Genomic DNA, 14,043 nt, shown 5'->3' on the forward strand with positions numbered 1-14,043 from the left:
AAGTAGTAGGAGTCCGGGTCGAACCAAGCTGGGGGTTGGCTATATTTGGGGTTGCACAAGAGCCGGGAGTGCAGGAGGCGAAAGAGGCCGATGTTTTGGCCTTTGCGTCCCTAGTAGCCCGGCGCAGAATATTGCTAATGTGGAAAGAAGCCAAGCCCCCGGGGGTGGAGACCTGGATAAATGATATGGCGGGGTTCATAAAGTTAGAGCGGATTAAGTTCGTCCTAAGGGGGTCGGCTCAAGGGTTTACTAGGCGGTGGCAACCGCTCGTCGAATATCTTGCGGAAAGATAGATAGGGGAGAACAAAGAAGGCAGCAGCAGCGGCCCAGGACTTTGGGGGGGGGGGGGGATGGGGGGGGGGGGGGGGGGTGGGGGTGGTGGTGTGTGGCCTGAGACAAGGCAGTTGCCAATTAGGGCTAGTTTTTATTTTTTGTTATTTAATATTTATTTATTTGTTGTTGTTTTTGTTTAAATTTAAAAAGGTCATTATTATCTGTATTGTTACAATGTTGTGTAAAGGATGCACAATGTACTGTGTTGGTTGACCAAAAATTTTCAATAAAATATTTTTTTAAAAAAAAGCTTTCCAAATGAATTCAACTTAACCATGCGGTTAAATTTGTTTCTGGAAGATATGCTGGCTTATGTCTTGTGAAACCTGCCATTAGTTATAAATATTTACACTGAACCCCTGGATGTCACTTTCCTGTCCTCACCCAGTCACGCACACTCACGCTCACTTGTCTTCTTGCATTCACTCTCATTTTCCCAGGAGATTATATGGCTGCTGCAAGAGATGAAGATTGGAGATGTTCAGTCACAAAGCTGCATTTATTGAGGTGTGGGTCAGACCTGATGGACAAAATGTTTTTTTTTATACCTGCCCATCAGTTTTCTATGAATCGGTCTGCTGGGTGTGCGCACAATAATTGTCTATCTCATGCTCCATTGACCTCTCTTCCCTCAAAATCAGTGTAAAAAGTTAGTAAGTGTTTCACTTACCACATGTATAGGATTTCAGTAGTTGGGCATAAGACTGTAAATATTTTTCTCTCATTGTGTTCGTAGATGAATCAGCAGATGGCGGGGATGAATCTAAGTTGCCCCAGTGGCATGATGGGCTTTAGCCAACCTGCGGGCACAATGGGAGCATGGACGGGCAATCCTACAGGCCAGACGCTCAGTACTCAACTGTGGAAATGATGCAAAATGAGGACACCATCCTGGAATTCTCTATCATCTCTTGTTGCATAACAGACTTATTATTTTATCTATGTAAAAAGAAATGTCCTGGTTTGACTGCAAATATTACCTAGTTGATCTAGACCATTCCTGGCAGTCTTATTATTGATTCAGTCTAATTAAGTCATTCCCTGGTTAAGCTGTGGAATATCGGTTTCAGAGGTTTTCCTCACCACCGTCTTTTTCTAAAATGTGTCCGTCACATGCTGTCTGAGCAGTTTAGGATAAATTGTAACGATATTGTTATGTGACCAGTAGCTAGTTCTCGTACTGCGAGGAGAAAGGGAAGTGAATTGTCGGCTTAGCAACTTCCCGCCCAGTACTCTTAACGATCATCACCCAAACTCCCTGTAGAAGAAATTGTATGAGCCAATGTGTGTTAAATAACTAGGTGTCGGTGTGTTTAAAAGGCTGTACCTGGAATACCATCTTTTTTTATTTTTGTTCCAACCATTTGTTTCTTTTTTCTTTGTGGTGATACAATGATGTGGAGCAAATAAAAGAAAGCAAAGTTTGAAGAAAAATAAATCTGGATGGTAGAGCGAACCATTTGTACTGATGCTTGGGTTTAGACCCCAGCAATTGGAAACGAAATACACACATTGCAACTCTGGGTTTGATCCATGTTGCTGCAATTGGCAAACTACCCATTGTTAACTGGCAATTCCAGAGGTTCTTCAGGCCTCATTGCATCTTAACCTGTCATTAGAAGTGTCACTTTCTCTGCATTAAAGGCTTCTCACAGTTGGATGATATACATCACCTTATACCGCGTCCCTCTCCTTCCAAAAAAACTCAGCAGTACATTGATTTAAATATGAAAAGACAAAGCACTGCTAATATTGATTATGTAATGCAAACTATCAAATGTGGTATTTTAACCTGTTGCAAGGTACACCAATAAATAGGTAACACATTCCCTTAAGTGTCTGCTATAAATTTGTGTTTAACAAAGCTGAAATTCTCATCTATTTGAAACAAAAAGTTTAGTAACACTGAAATATCAATAACCATTAGGAATTTTCAATACCACAATAATTTAGAATTGCTAACTTGGCAAATAGCGAGCTGTAATCAGCCAATCCATGTTTTCAGTGTTATCATTAATGTTCATTTATCTTGACTGTCAATCCTGAAACACTTCTCTCTCTCTCTCTCTCTCTCTCTCGCATACACTCACACACACCCTGCCACTAAATATCACAGCATTAGCTCTGGCAAATGTTCTAAATTTGTTTTTAATTATTTGAACCAATTTTGATTGGGAATATCTGTGGGTCTTTGAAAAGGCAAACGAAAGGAATATTTTTCTGAAGTGTTTTTACTCCTTTTGAATCACTAACCCACCTGAGAAATCTCCTTGAGGTAAGCTATAGTTAAGTGAGATGAGATGCAGGAGCAAAACACCTGGTGTGGAAGTTCCAGCTCTGTGCTCGCCAACCCATGATTTGCTGCCCATTTCCTTTGAAGGTTAAAAACATCTCGTGCTCGCAGACACTGAGTTCGAACTTCTACCCCTGCATGTTTAAAAAATAAATTATTGTACCAGTTTCAAATTACTGCTGCACATCACACCACACTGTCACACCTTAAACAGCTTGTGGTTTTGTACTCTCAGATTTTAAAGTAGTATTACTAGTTAGTGGTTCACTGGTAATATAAATGACAACTTTTTTTTTAAAGCGTTTGAGTTTTATAGCTTTGTTAAACCTTAAAGACTGCTTAATAACAGATACTTAGTGAAGTGTTATCAACTAAGTGCACCAAACATGAACTTGCATTAACCTTGATATTCCCTTGAGCTACATCCAAGTTTATTACTGCGGTTGTGTTTACATTTTATGGTGCCTAGTATAGTATGTTAGTTCCCTGTATTGAATCAATTAAACCACTATCTGTGTGCATGTTTGTCTCTTCGTATCATTTCACTTCTTGTTTCCTGTGAACACTGTCTGGTTTATTTACACCGCAAACCGCAATGTCTATGATGGCTAGTTTGGTATAGTACTTAAATCACGATTATAGTATGAATTCAGTCAAAGTCAGATCACACTAACGTCAGCGCATGTGAAGGCTGCCTGGTGCAGGCAACATCACTCTCTTCACAATCAACTCTGGTCTTAGAAGCTGATTTACATTAGGCACGTTTAGTGTCAGTGTGAGTGGTTTTAGCTTGGCACTAAACTTACCTAATGTGAATGCAGCAGTTAGTGTACTGCTGTTCAACAGAACCATGCTGTGTTCAGTCTCTGTTAAGTAATGAGACTGAAGTATTGTCAAAAAATCAGTTCATACCACCTTGTGCCAAAGGCATATTTAAAAGTGGAAAATTTGATGCATGCAAGTATAAAAATGACTCATTACACAAGCAACACTATGTTTCATTCGCTTATGGCACATCTTTTATTGAAATGAATGCAGTGCTAATAACCATGCAGATGGGGAAATATGAAACTTCTGTAAACTTTTGATTTGAGATTGATGCTTCTGTGAACTGTTTTGCCTTGGGAAAAATGTCCCAAGTGAGTAGCTGCTTCTTCCTGCTGCTTTCATAGATCCATGTAGACTGCTGAGACGCAGATTTTCCAGGGCACATTCTGGGCTCTCCGTGTCCACATAACCCTCGATAATGTTAAACCAGTGATTTCTAGACTTCAATGTGAATTACGTCCTGGTTGTGTTTGGGCTCAAATACAAGGTTTGCCTTCTCGGTCCTTGTGTGCCAAACAAGCACCTAGAACATAAAAAAGGAAAGAATTTATTTTTGATGAAATCTTACCAGGGAAGAGAAGGCCATTTAACTCTATATGACTATGCTGGCCCTTTGAGAGAGCTTTAAAAGTGACCCCACTCTGCTTTCACGCCATTGCCCTGCAGATTTCTCCTTTTCAGCTAGTTATCCTCTTTGGAAAATTATTATTGAGCCCAATTCCACCACCTCTTTAGGCAGTGCATTTTGCATAGTGGGCTGTTCTTAAAGCCTCAATTTCCCCTAAATCTTTTCCCAATTACCTTAAATCTGTGATTTCTGGTTACTGACTACCCTGTCATAAAATGTAAGAGCAGAGGTAGGCCGTTCAGCCCTTCGGCTCTGCTCCACCATTAAATGAGATCATGTCTGATCTATGATAATCCTCAACTCCACTTTCCTGCCTTATCCCAATAACCCTCGATTCCTTTACTGATTAACGATTTATCTCAACCTTGAACCCAGTCTCTACAGCTCTCTGTGGTTTAAAAAAAAAAAAATCTACAGATTCACTACCCTCAGTGAACCTTCTCTGCACTGCCTCCAATGCCAGTATATCTTTCCTTGGATAAGGGGACCAAAACTGTTCACAGTATTCCTGGTGTGGTCTAACTTGTGCCCTGTATAGTTTGAGCAAGACTTCCCAGTTTTTATACTCCATTCCCTTTGATATAAAGGTCAACATTCCATTTGCCTTCCTGCTGAACTTGCATGCTAGCTTTTGTGATTTATGTAGGAGGACCCCAAATCCTTCTGTTTTTCTGCAGTTTTTCTCCACTAAATAACATCCTGCTCCTTTAGTCTTCCTACCATAGTGCATAACTTCACATTTTCCTCTATTATTTTTCACCTGCCAACTTTTTCCCACTCACTTAACCTGACTTTTTGTGTCATCATCACCACTTGCCTTTCCACCTATTTTTGTGTCATCCGCAAGCTTGGCAATAGTACATTCACTTCCCTCGTTCAAGTCATTAAGATATATTGTAAATAATTGTGGCCCCAGCACTGATTTCTGTGGCACCCCACTAGTTGCAGCTTGCCATCCTGAAAATAGCCCTCTTATCCCAACTCTGTCTTCTATCAGTTAGCCAAGCCTTTATCCAAGCCTTTATCCATGCTAATATATGATCCCCAACACCATGTGCTCATTTCTTAAATAGCCTTTTATGTGGCACCTTATTGAATGCTTTTTGGAAATCCATGTATATTGCATCTACTAGTTCCCCTTTACCTATCCTGCTCGTTACCACCTCAAAGAATTCTAAGAAATTTATTGGGCATGATTTCTCCTTCATGAAGCCATACTGACTCTGCTTGATTATATTATGTATTTCTAAATGCTCTGCTATTACATCCTTTATAATGGACTCTAACATTTCTGGTTACTGACGCTCTTGCCACTGAGGGAAGTTTCGCCCTAACTCCTCTTATTAGGCCCCCCTATAATTTTGAATGCCTCCATTAAATCTATGTTCTAAGGTGAACAATCCAAATCAATCTATATAATCTTGACCTAGGATTCTATTTTGTAAGACGACTAGTTACTTCAATTATCTATCTTTGTGTGTCAATTGAGGTCCAGTTGGTAGTGCTATCACCTCTGAGTCAGAAGATTTGTGGGCTCAAATCCCACCCCAGGACTGGAATAAATAAAAGCTGAATGCACTACTGAGGGAGTGCTGCACTGTGGCCTTTCAGAATCTTCATTAAACACAGGCACTATCTAGCCTTCGGCAGATGTCAGGGATTCCAGGACACTGTTTTGCAGAAGAGCAGGGGAGATACTCCTGGTGTTCTGGCCAACATTTATTCCACAATTAACATCACAAAAGACAGATCATCTGGTTATTATCAGATTGCTGTGTACAAATTGCCTGCCACGCATTCCAGAAGTAACTACACTCCAAACATTTCATTGGCTACATAGTACTTTGAGATGGCTGGTGGTGGCGAAAGGTGTTATATAAATGCAAGTTTTTCTTCCTTCAAGATATCAATTTCTATTGCATTAAGTACCTGATAGCCCCTTCTCCTCCAGCCTTTGTTGCAGTGTGATTATGGGGTGGCCTAATCCATTTTACCTTGAGTTGCGCAATTAACGGCACATATTTTTCGTTCACAAACTCATTTTAAAAGGTGGGAGCTTGATTCTAGTTTCTCAGTAAAGCAATTGACCACTCCCAGGAGAAATCTGGCTGTATTCTTTCCAGTTCAATAGACGTTTAGCATACTGTTGAATTAATTCACAATGGTTCCTTCATGTTCAAATCAATTAGAGATGATCAGGCAAATTTTAGGTAAATGTATTAGGACATTTCTTGGAATTTAGCCCATTCGGATCCTGTATCAAATTTCCATGCAATTTTCCATCCCAGACCCATTTCCATCTACTTATCGCTTAGGTACCTATTCTCAAAACCATACCCTTCTTCTTGCTAGCATGGATTAATACTTGTACCTCCTGCTTTAAATCCAGGATTTCCCCTAATGCTATTTCCCCATGTCTTTGTATGTAAGTAGTACCCCTGACCTAAAGGAACTTGCTCCCTAGCTATGGAAACTTTCCCTCTTTAACAATACCGGTCCAGCAACAAATCAAATTTGTTTGTGTGAAACATCTATGCAATGGCAGTTACTTGCAAGTTATCAGCACAACTATAAAGCAACTAGATGTACAAAATTACGAGGGGCCTAGATAGGGTAGACAGGAAAGACCCGTTTCCCTTAGCTGTAAAGGGTCAATTACCAGGGAGCATGGATTGATAGAAGGGTTAGAGGGGATCTGAACAAAAACCCTTTCTGCCAGAGAGTGGTTGGCATCTGGAATTCACTGCCCAACTTTGTGATTGAGGCAGAAACACTCAACTCAAATGCATTTGAACTGCTGTAACCTGCCATGGCTGCAGACCAGGTGCTGGAAAGTGTGATTAATGTCAGTGGCTACTTTCTTGCCCCTCTCTTTTGGACAGCCCAGGCACGATGGGCTGAATAGCCTCTTTCGGAGCCTTAACTGTTCTATTGGTTTATGGTTCTACACCTGCATAAACATATTGCATATTGTGCAGTTCAGTTCAAAATTGCAGTTGGGACTTTTAGATAATGTGGCTGAATGCGTTGAACCTCAATATGAGGCAAATATATGTCGAGGCCAATAATGGTGAAAGCACTTCTGTAAAATATATGCATGGACTGATGAACTAGCTGCAAGCTTTATCTAAGAGGATGGGTTCAATAGCAAATATGGCAGAAAACGGTTACCTGTATCGCAAACATCATTTTTCATCACAGGCATTGAGTGTCTTTCCCTGTTCTCACTACCCCTCAACCAATTCTGCCTTCGTATACAATACTACTTCAGTGCTGTGACCGTGCCATTGTGTGGAGATTGACTGTACCGGACTGATTCCCATTTGGAATATTGTGAGCAGTTTTGGGCCCTGTATCTAAGGAAGAATGGCCTTGGAGAGGGTCCAGAGGATGAGAATGATCCCAGAATGAAGGACTTGTCATATGAGGAGTGGTTGAGGACTTTGGGTCTGTACTCGATGGAGTTTAGAAGGATGAGGTGGGGAGGAGGAATCTTATTGAAACTTACAGAAAACCAAGAGGCCTAGATAGTAGAGTGGACATGGAGAGGATGTTTCCACAAAGAGAACCCGAGGGCACAGCCTCAGACTAAAGGAACAATCCTTTAAAACTGAGGTGAGGAGGAATTTCTTCAGCCAGAGGGTGGTGAATCTGTGGAACTCTTTGCCACAGAAGGTTGTGGAGGCCACGTCACTGCGTGTCTTTAAGAGATAGATAGGTTCTTGACGAATAAGGGGATCAGGGGTTATGAGGCAAAGGCAGGAGAATGGGGATGAGCAACATATCAACCATGATTGAGTGGCGGAGCAGATTTGATGGGCCAATGGCTTAATTCTGCTCCTATGTCTTATGATCTTATGATGTTGACAGCTGGGTCATACCTTAGTGCAGTTAGCTGCTTTTGGCTCAAGTTCTTGGACAGTGGTAATTTGTTTCAGGAAGTCTGATTCTTGCATTCCAGGCTGCGATCCGCTTCGCTTGAAGACAGCTTTGGGATGTGATAGAATAACTTTCAGATTCACCGCAAATCCTATTTGAAAACAAAATAAGTCTTGTTTAGCACACTGGGCTAAATCGCTGGCTTTTTAAAAATATATATATTTTATTCAAATTTTTTTGGTCAAACAAAACAATACAAAGGTCTTTTTACAACAGTAAAACAGTATAAATAACAGTGGCCGTTTTTAACAAATAAATAAATAATATATAAACTAAATGGCAACTGCCCTATCAAAAATAATAACTCTCTAAAAATAAAATCAAGCAATCCAGTATACATAGCCTAATACAAATATTTATACAAAAAAAAATCGCTGGCTTTTAAAGCAGACCAAGGCAGGCCAGCAGCACGGTTCAATTCCGGTAACAGCCTCCCCGAACAGGCGCCGGAATGTGGCGACTAGGGGCTTTTCACAGTAACTTCATTGAAGCCTACTCGTGACAATAAGCGATTTTCATTTCATTTCTTAGTCTATTCTGATGTGTTCACATCCACTAGAAATCCTTCCCTGAAGAGTTGGTTCTGTAGCACCTTTTACCTCCCATGCGCGCACAACACTCATTTGCACAGCAGCTGATCAGCAAACAGCTGTTTTGAGTGATATTCTGTGCATGCAATCTAAAAGACAACGGGGGTCAAGTTTCTGTTTGTTTACAAAAGTAAAGTACTGCAGATACTGGAAGCTTGAAGTATAAACAGAAACTGCTGGAAAAACTCAATAGGTCAGGCAGCATCTGGAGAGAGAAATATGAGTTCATGTTTCAGGTCAATGGCTCTTCCGAATGTGAAAGTTTATCAAACTGTAATGTTAATTACCTTCAAATGACACTCGGCGCACACCCGCACACCAAAAAATAAAATATTTACTTTACTAAGAAACTGATGTGGACAACGATGAAACTATGAAATGGTTCAGTATGGTTTTTCTAAGTAATTTTAGTGATTTTTAAATAAGATTACTCACATGTAAGGGCACCCTTATTCGAAAAGCTTATTTTTGACTGCTTCTGGCTTTTTAAATAAAACTGAACCAGGTTATCACTTAAACACATAAAGGATTTTCTTTTTAAACGGAAAACAAAAATAGACCTTGCTGGTGTGCGGAACATTTTATGTTTGTGATTAGTGTCATGTGAGAGTACCTTTAAGAAATGGGTGTTTATAAATAGGTGTGTATATAAATATCTGTCGTGAGACTACCTTTACGAAATGGGTGTTTACTACTGCAGTGATGTCAGAGGTGGGGTGGAGCTGGGCTGTCAATCAGCTTTTTACTTTCGTTTTTGAGCAGGCTTCAGGGTGTGTTTTAGTTTCGTTTTCAGTGTTGGAGCTGAAGCCAGACCAAGCAGGTGCACTGCTGTTCTCTCTGCCATCAAAAGACTATCTCTTGATCATTTGGTAAATTCAGAATTATAAATAATTCGGTAGTGAATGTAAACCTAATGTGCTTCTGTTGAAAGGTGTTTCTCCTGTCTTCTGGATGTTTGGGAAGCTTAAAGGATTAATTAGTGGTGTAGTCTTTGGGGGTTGTATTTGAATTGATGGTTGCTAAGATATTCACTGTTTGTTTTAAAAAGGCTAACTTGAGTTCACAGAATAAACATTGTTTTGTTTTTAAAAAATCCTTTTTCATTTCTGCTGTACCACACCTGTAGAGTGGGCCATGTGCTCCCCATACCACAATCTATTAAAAGTTGTGGGTCATGTGAACTCCATGATACACTTTGGGGTTCTCTAAACCCTGGCCCATAACATTAGGCAAATTCATTTGAAGGAAAGTTTGATGCAAAATCTAATCAGTGCAATTTCAAGTAAAAGTTCAGATCAGTTTCTATATTGTCCGACTAGCTAACTGACCTTGCCTAGTCGCTGGGCAATGCCGATCATTTGGTGAGCACATGGTCTGCCTGCAACAAGGCAAAGTGGCTTGTGGCTCTATTGTTTATGTCAGGCATTGTCAAACTCGGTGGCGCGACCGGGTGTCGGAGGGTCGCAGAGCAGTCTGTCGCCGCGCTCCCGATCGCGCAAATCTGCGTGCAGCAGCCGGCTGTTAATAACGCCGGCTGCAAGGGGCCTTCAAAATGGCTGTGAACATGTAAAAAAATGTGGCCGATGATCGGGCCGCATGTGCAGTGCGGTCGCTTTTTTTTTTTAAACGGCTGCAGCCTTTTGTTTTACAAGTTCGGGGCGGTTTTATTCATTTATTTTATTAATTTTATTTTTACAATTTCGGGGGGGGGGTTTTGATAAAATTTTACAGGAACAAAATGCAGAACTTTGGGCAGATGGAGACTCCATACTTTCCGACACCGGAAGGCTTCACCTTCATCCAACAGATCCCATTGGAGGAGGGTGTACGAGGGCTAAAGGGACCCAAAAACATTTCCTCTATTTTTGTCAGCAGCAAACAAGGTAAGAGAAAATGGTGGGTCGCGAATGTCGGCCGGCGTGGGTCGCGAAGATCGACTGGCGTGGGTCACGCAGGTCGGCCGGGTTGGGTCCCGAAGGTTGGCCGGTTGGTAACAATGGGTCCCTGGAGAAAAAGTTTGAAGAACACTGGTTTATGTTGCTTGCAGAGGGAGCAATAAAAGGCACCTGTTTGGGCCAGTGTCAGTGGGTACAATTTAACTAAAAGAGAACAAAGTCACATAGAGAGTGCAATTAACCACTTGTTTCCCGGCGTTCGCAACGCCTCGAAACACTTGGCTATAAAATGCCCCCCTGTGTTAGGGGGCCTCAGCGGGATGCATGCGACCAAGGCCGCACATTGCCTTATTCTGTGCACTGAGGAGCTCCACTCGCCGGAATAATGGCATCCTGATCTATGAAGCTCCCGATCCCCCCCAACACACTTTGGGAGGGTCCCTAGCAACATCCTCATAGGGTATGACGATCGCGTCTCTGGCACTCTGCCCTCTGTCTTGACCCTTTACTGCTTATTATGGGCTATCTTCTTCTGTGGGGACAAATAAGGCTTTGTGAACTGTGCACTTGATGGATCAGGGGAGTCTACAGAAGGTGGCATGTGTGGGTACCCCAACTGAACATATGAAGGGTTTGTGCTGGTGGGTGCCAGTGGGTGCTGAGGAACAAGCACAAAGATCAGATGTGGGGAGGGTGCGAGGTAACTTGCCCTCCTTACAGTTTGGTGGAGGTCATCGGTTTTCTGTCATTGGCCGTCCCCCTCATCATGCAGCCTGCGCTGACGGTAACTTCCACTGCCCCCCAGGAGGTGTTGGTGACCCTACTGTTGGCCCTCCGACCCCCTCAGGGGAACAGAATGCCCCGCCTCCCATTCACAGCGTCGAGAAGTCTGTTCAGGTTGGCACCTCCAAAGCGAGGAGCAGGTCCGTGCGCTGCAATGCTTGTGTGTTGACTGGGAGTGAGTAGTGAGGGAGCGTTTAATAGCAGCTCCCTCTTGTTAGCGACGAGTCGCTGAGGCACGAGTCTGGCCAATCAGATGGCGAGACAGCCAGTAATGGCGACACGCTCGTGGGAGCTCACTTTCGGGTCTGAGTGCCATTAAAAACGGGCTGCGATCTCGCCAATGCGGCCATCGTGAAACACCCAGGCCAATCGCGCCCAACATGACACTTAGAAATGTTTCTGTGAAATCGCGCCCAGAATCTATGGTGAGAGCAGCAGCGAGACCAGGAGAGAATTTGGAGGAGAAGCTTAAGTTATTCTGGTCGACCCTGCAGAAGCTGCACTGCTTTCAACTGCAAAGTCCTTGTCGCTTTTTCCAAGTGAGACAGCAGTCGGAGGTCTGCTGGATCCTAGAACTCAGCTGGGTCCCAGCCAGATGCCGAGCCTCTGGACAAGGTTCTCCCAGAGCTTTTTGACATCCTCCAGTAGGCCGGGAGAAATGGAAAATTAAAAAAGAGGGAGTCCATCAGTAATGAGGCCCGAGTTGGCCCAGGGGTGCAGTCACGCTAGTTTTGTTTATGATTCTTGGGGAAGATGTGCTGGTGGAATTGGTGAGAAAATTATTTCGGGACACAGCCTCAGTCACTTTGAATTGTGGGCCATGCCGGATGCACAGCTGCCATCCACACCTACAGCTTGAACCATTCCCAGGGAACTGGATGGGACTAATTTGATCCCCTTTTTACTTCAGTATCTGTAATACATCATGTGGTACGCCTCCTTTGAGTTTTCCTGAGTGGGGTGAGTGCTGTGTCAGTGTGTGGGGCAATCACAATTATTACAGGGTTGGTTGTGCAGATTGTCATGGTCATGGTGGGGGGATGGGGGGGATGGGGACGAGGAGATGCTTGTTCCCAACTCTGCTCCATAAATACTCCCAAAATCCCAATTCTGGCTGTCCTCCCACATCTGACTGGGCATGGTGCTAGCTTGGCCTACTTGGGACCCCAGTGCTATCCCAGCAGCTCTACTTCCATACTCCCTGGCCAGAAGGTGCACATTAACCACTGGTACCGACTATTCCAAAGCTCCCCTGGCTTGACTGCCTTCTTACAAACTCTGTGAAAGGAGTTCATCCAGTTAGCTGCTACTTGTATCTAACTCAGACCTAATCCCATTCACCGATTACTCGTGTACTCTCTAACCTACATTGGCCCCCAGTCCAATTTATAAATTCTCATCCTGCTTGCAAGTGCATCCCTGACCTCTCAACCTGTCTAACTCATTAGGTATTAAGTGGGTAATCACAGGGTGGCGCAGTGGGTAGCATGGCTGCCTCATGGCGCCATGCTAACCCCTGGATCGTTTACCCGTTCCGGGGGCATGCCTTCTCCCTGCCCGTCTGCCCCACCGACCACCCATAAACCCCACAGATTGCCGAGACCTCTGGCTGTGCTATCGCTAATAGGGAATTGACAACCGTAGTTAAGTGAGCACTTCACACATACCAAGTGGATTCCCGTGGGTGGGCAGACCATGTAGCATGTGGGAATCATTGTCTGGCATCACAATCACACCTTGATGCCTGGACACTGCGGGAGGCAACACCACACACGCAGCAGCCAACATCCGAACATCCACGGGATGGGACACAGCTCCAGGGACATGTCCACAGTTGGAGGGTGGGTGAGTGTCATGGGGAGGGGAAGATGCCTGGAGAGATGGGCCAAGGGTTTGAAGGTCAGCCGCATCATATTGGTTGTGCACAAGGGTTTTTATTGTTTGTAACAATTCCCCACTCTCCCCATTGTGCCAGCCCCTCCCCTCCTACCTGTCCCCCCTCCCCCCCGGTGTCCTCATTGATCCTCAATGTGCTTGGCCCTCCTAGCTCTACCGCTCCGTCCAGGAGCCTCCTTAGGATGCACATCAGAGGTGGAGGCAGCCAGCTGCTTACTACGTCCCGTGGCCTTCTATGCCCCGGGCGGATGTCCTCTGAGGCTGGAGGGCCCCGGCTCACTTGTTGACAGCACATGCTGCCCTCTTCCGTGTGCTGGCTGTGAGACGCGGCCTGGTCAGAGGGGTGTGTGGTAAACCACTGTGTTCTGATATTAGGGGTTGTACGGGAAAACCTGCACTACAGGTTCACCTGGCCCCTGCATGCTAGCTCCGCCCAGGAGCTGGGTTATAAATATGCGTGGCCTCCAGCTCGCAGCCATTTCGCCAGCTGCTGTGCGAGGCCACACATCTGATACTAATAAAGCCTCAGTTTGGATTCAACTTCATCTCCAGTCAAATTGATCGTGCCTCAGGGTGGAATTCGGGGGAGCTGGTAGCCACCGCCGCCAGTCCGTGGGATGAGTCAGGGTAGCCACACAGCGCCCGCTCCTCACAACCAGTGTCCATAGGACCCTAGGGTTCACCTTGGGTTGGAGGGGCAGCTGATTCGAGCCCCGGCGGCCCCTGCATCATCTGGCTCTGCCAGCCCTGGCAGTCCCCTATGGTCTGCATCATGGTGTCGACACCCTCGGGAATGCTCCTCAGTGACTGGGCCATGCACAATGTCCCTTACAAATTGTTTCCAATTCCTGTTTGAGC

At 44.1% G+C, this 14,043-nt stretch overlaps 2 protein-coding genes across 6 annotated transcripts in view; one reads left to right on the plus strand and one right to left on the minus strand.

Annotated features, from left to right (window-relative positions):
• smap1 (small ArfGAP 1) overlaps positions 1–3,145 on the plus strand; it is a 357,663-nt gene extending 354,518 nt beyond the window's left edge. For all 5 annotated transcript variants that reach the window (XM_072498384.1, XM_072498386.1, XM_072498387.1 and 2 more), the window contains one exon: positions 1,070–3,145. In XM_072498384.1, coding sequence (XP_072354485.1) covers positions 1,070–1,204 — 135 coding nt within the window. In that variant the 3' untranslated portion in view covers positions 1,205–3,145. The remainder of the gene's footprint in view (positions 1–1,069) is intronic.
• Positions 3,146–3,618: 473 nt separating this feature from the next.
• The window catches only part of b3gat2 (beta-1,3-glucuronyltransferase 2 (glucuronosyltransferase S)), a 185,516-nt gene continuing 175,091 nt past the window's right edge, over positions 3,619–14,043 (minus strand). The window contains exons 3-4 of the mRNA XM_072498388.1: positions 7,964–8,112; positions 3,619–3,977 (exon numbers count right to left, since the gene is read on the minus strand). Coding sequence (XP_072354489.1) covers positions 3,891–3,977; positions 7,964–8,112 — 236 coding nt within the window. The 3' untranslated portion in view covers positions 3,619–3,890. The remainder of the gene's footprint in view (positions 3,978–7,963; positions 8,113–14,043) is intronic.

The sequence above is a fragment of the Scyliorhinus torazame genome, chromosome 4 (genome assembly GCF_047496885.1).
Source record: "Scyliorhinus torazame isolate Kashiwa2021f chromosome 4, sScyTor2.1, whole genome shotgun sequence".
NCBI lineage: Eukaryota > Metazoa > Chordata > Chondrichthyes > Carcharhiniformes > Scyliorhinidae > Scyliorhinus > Scyliorhinus torazame.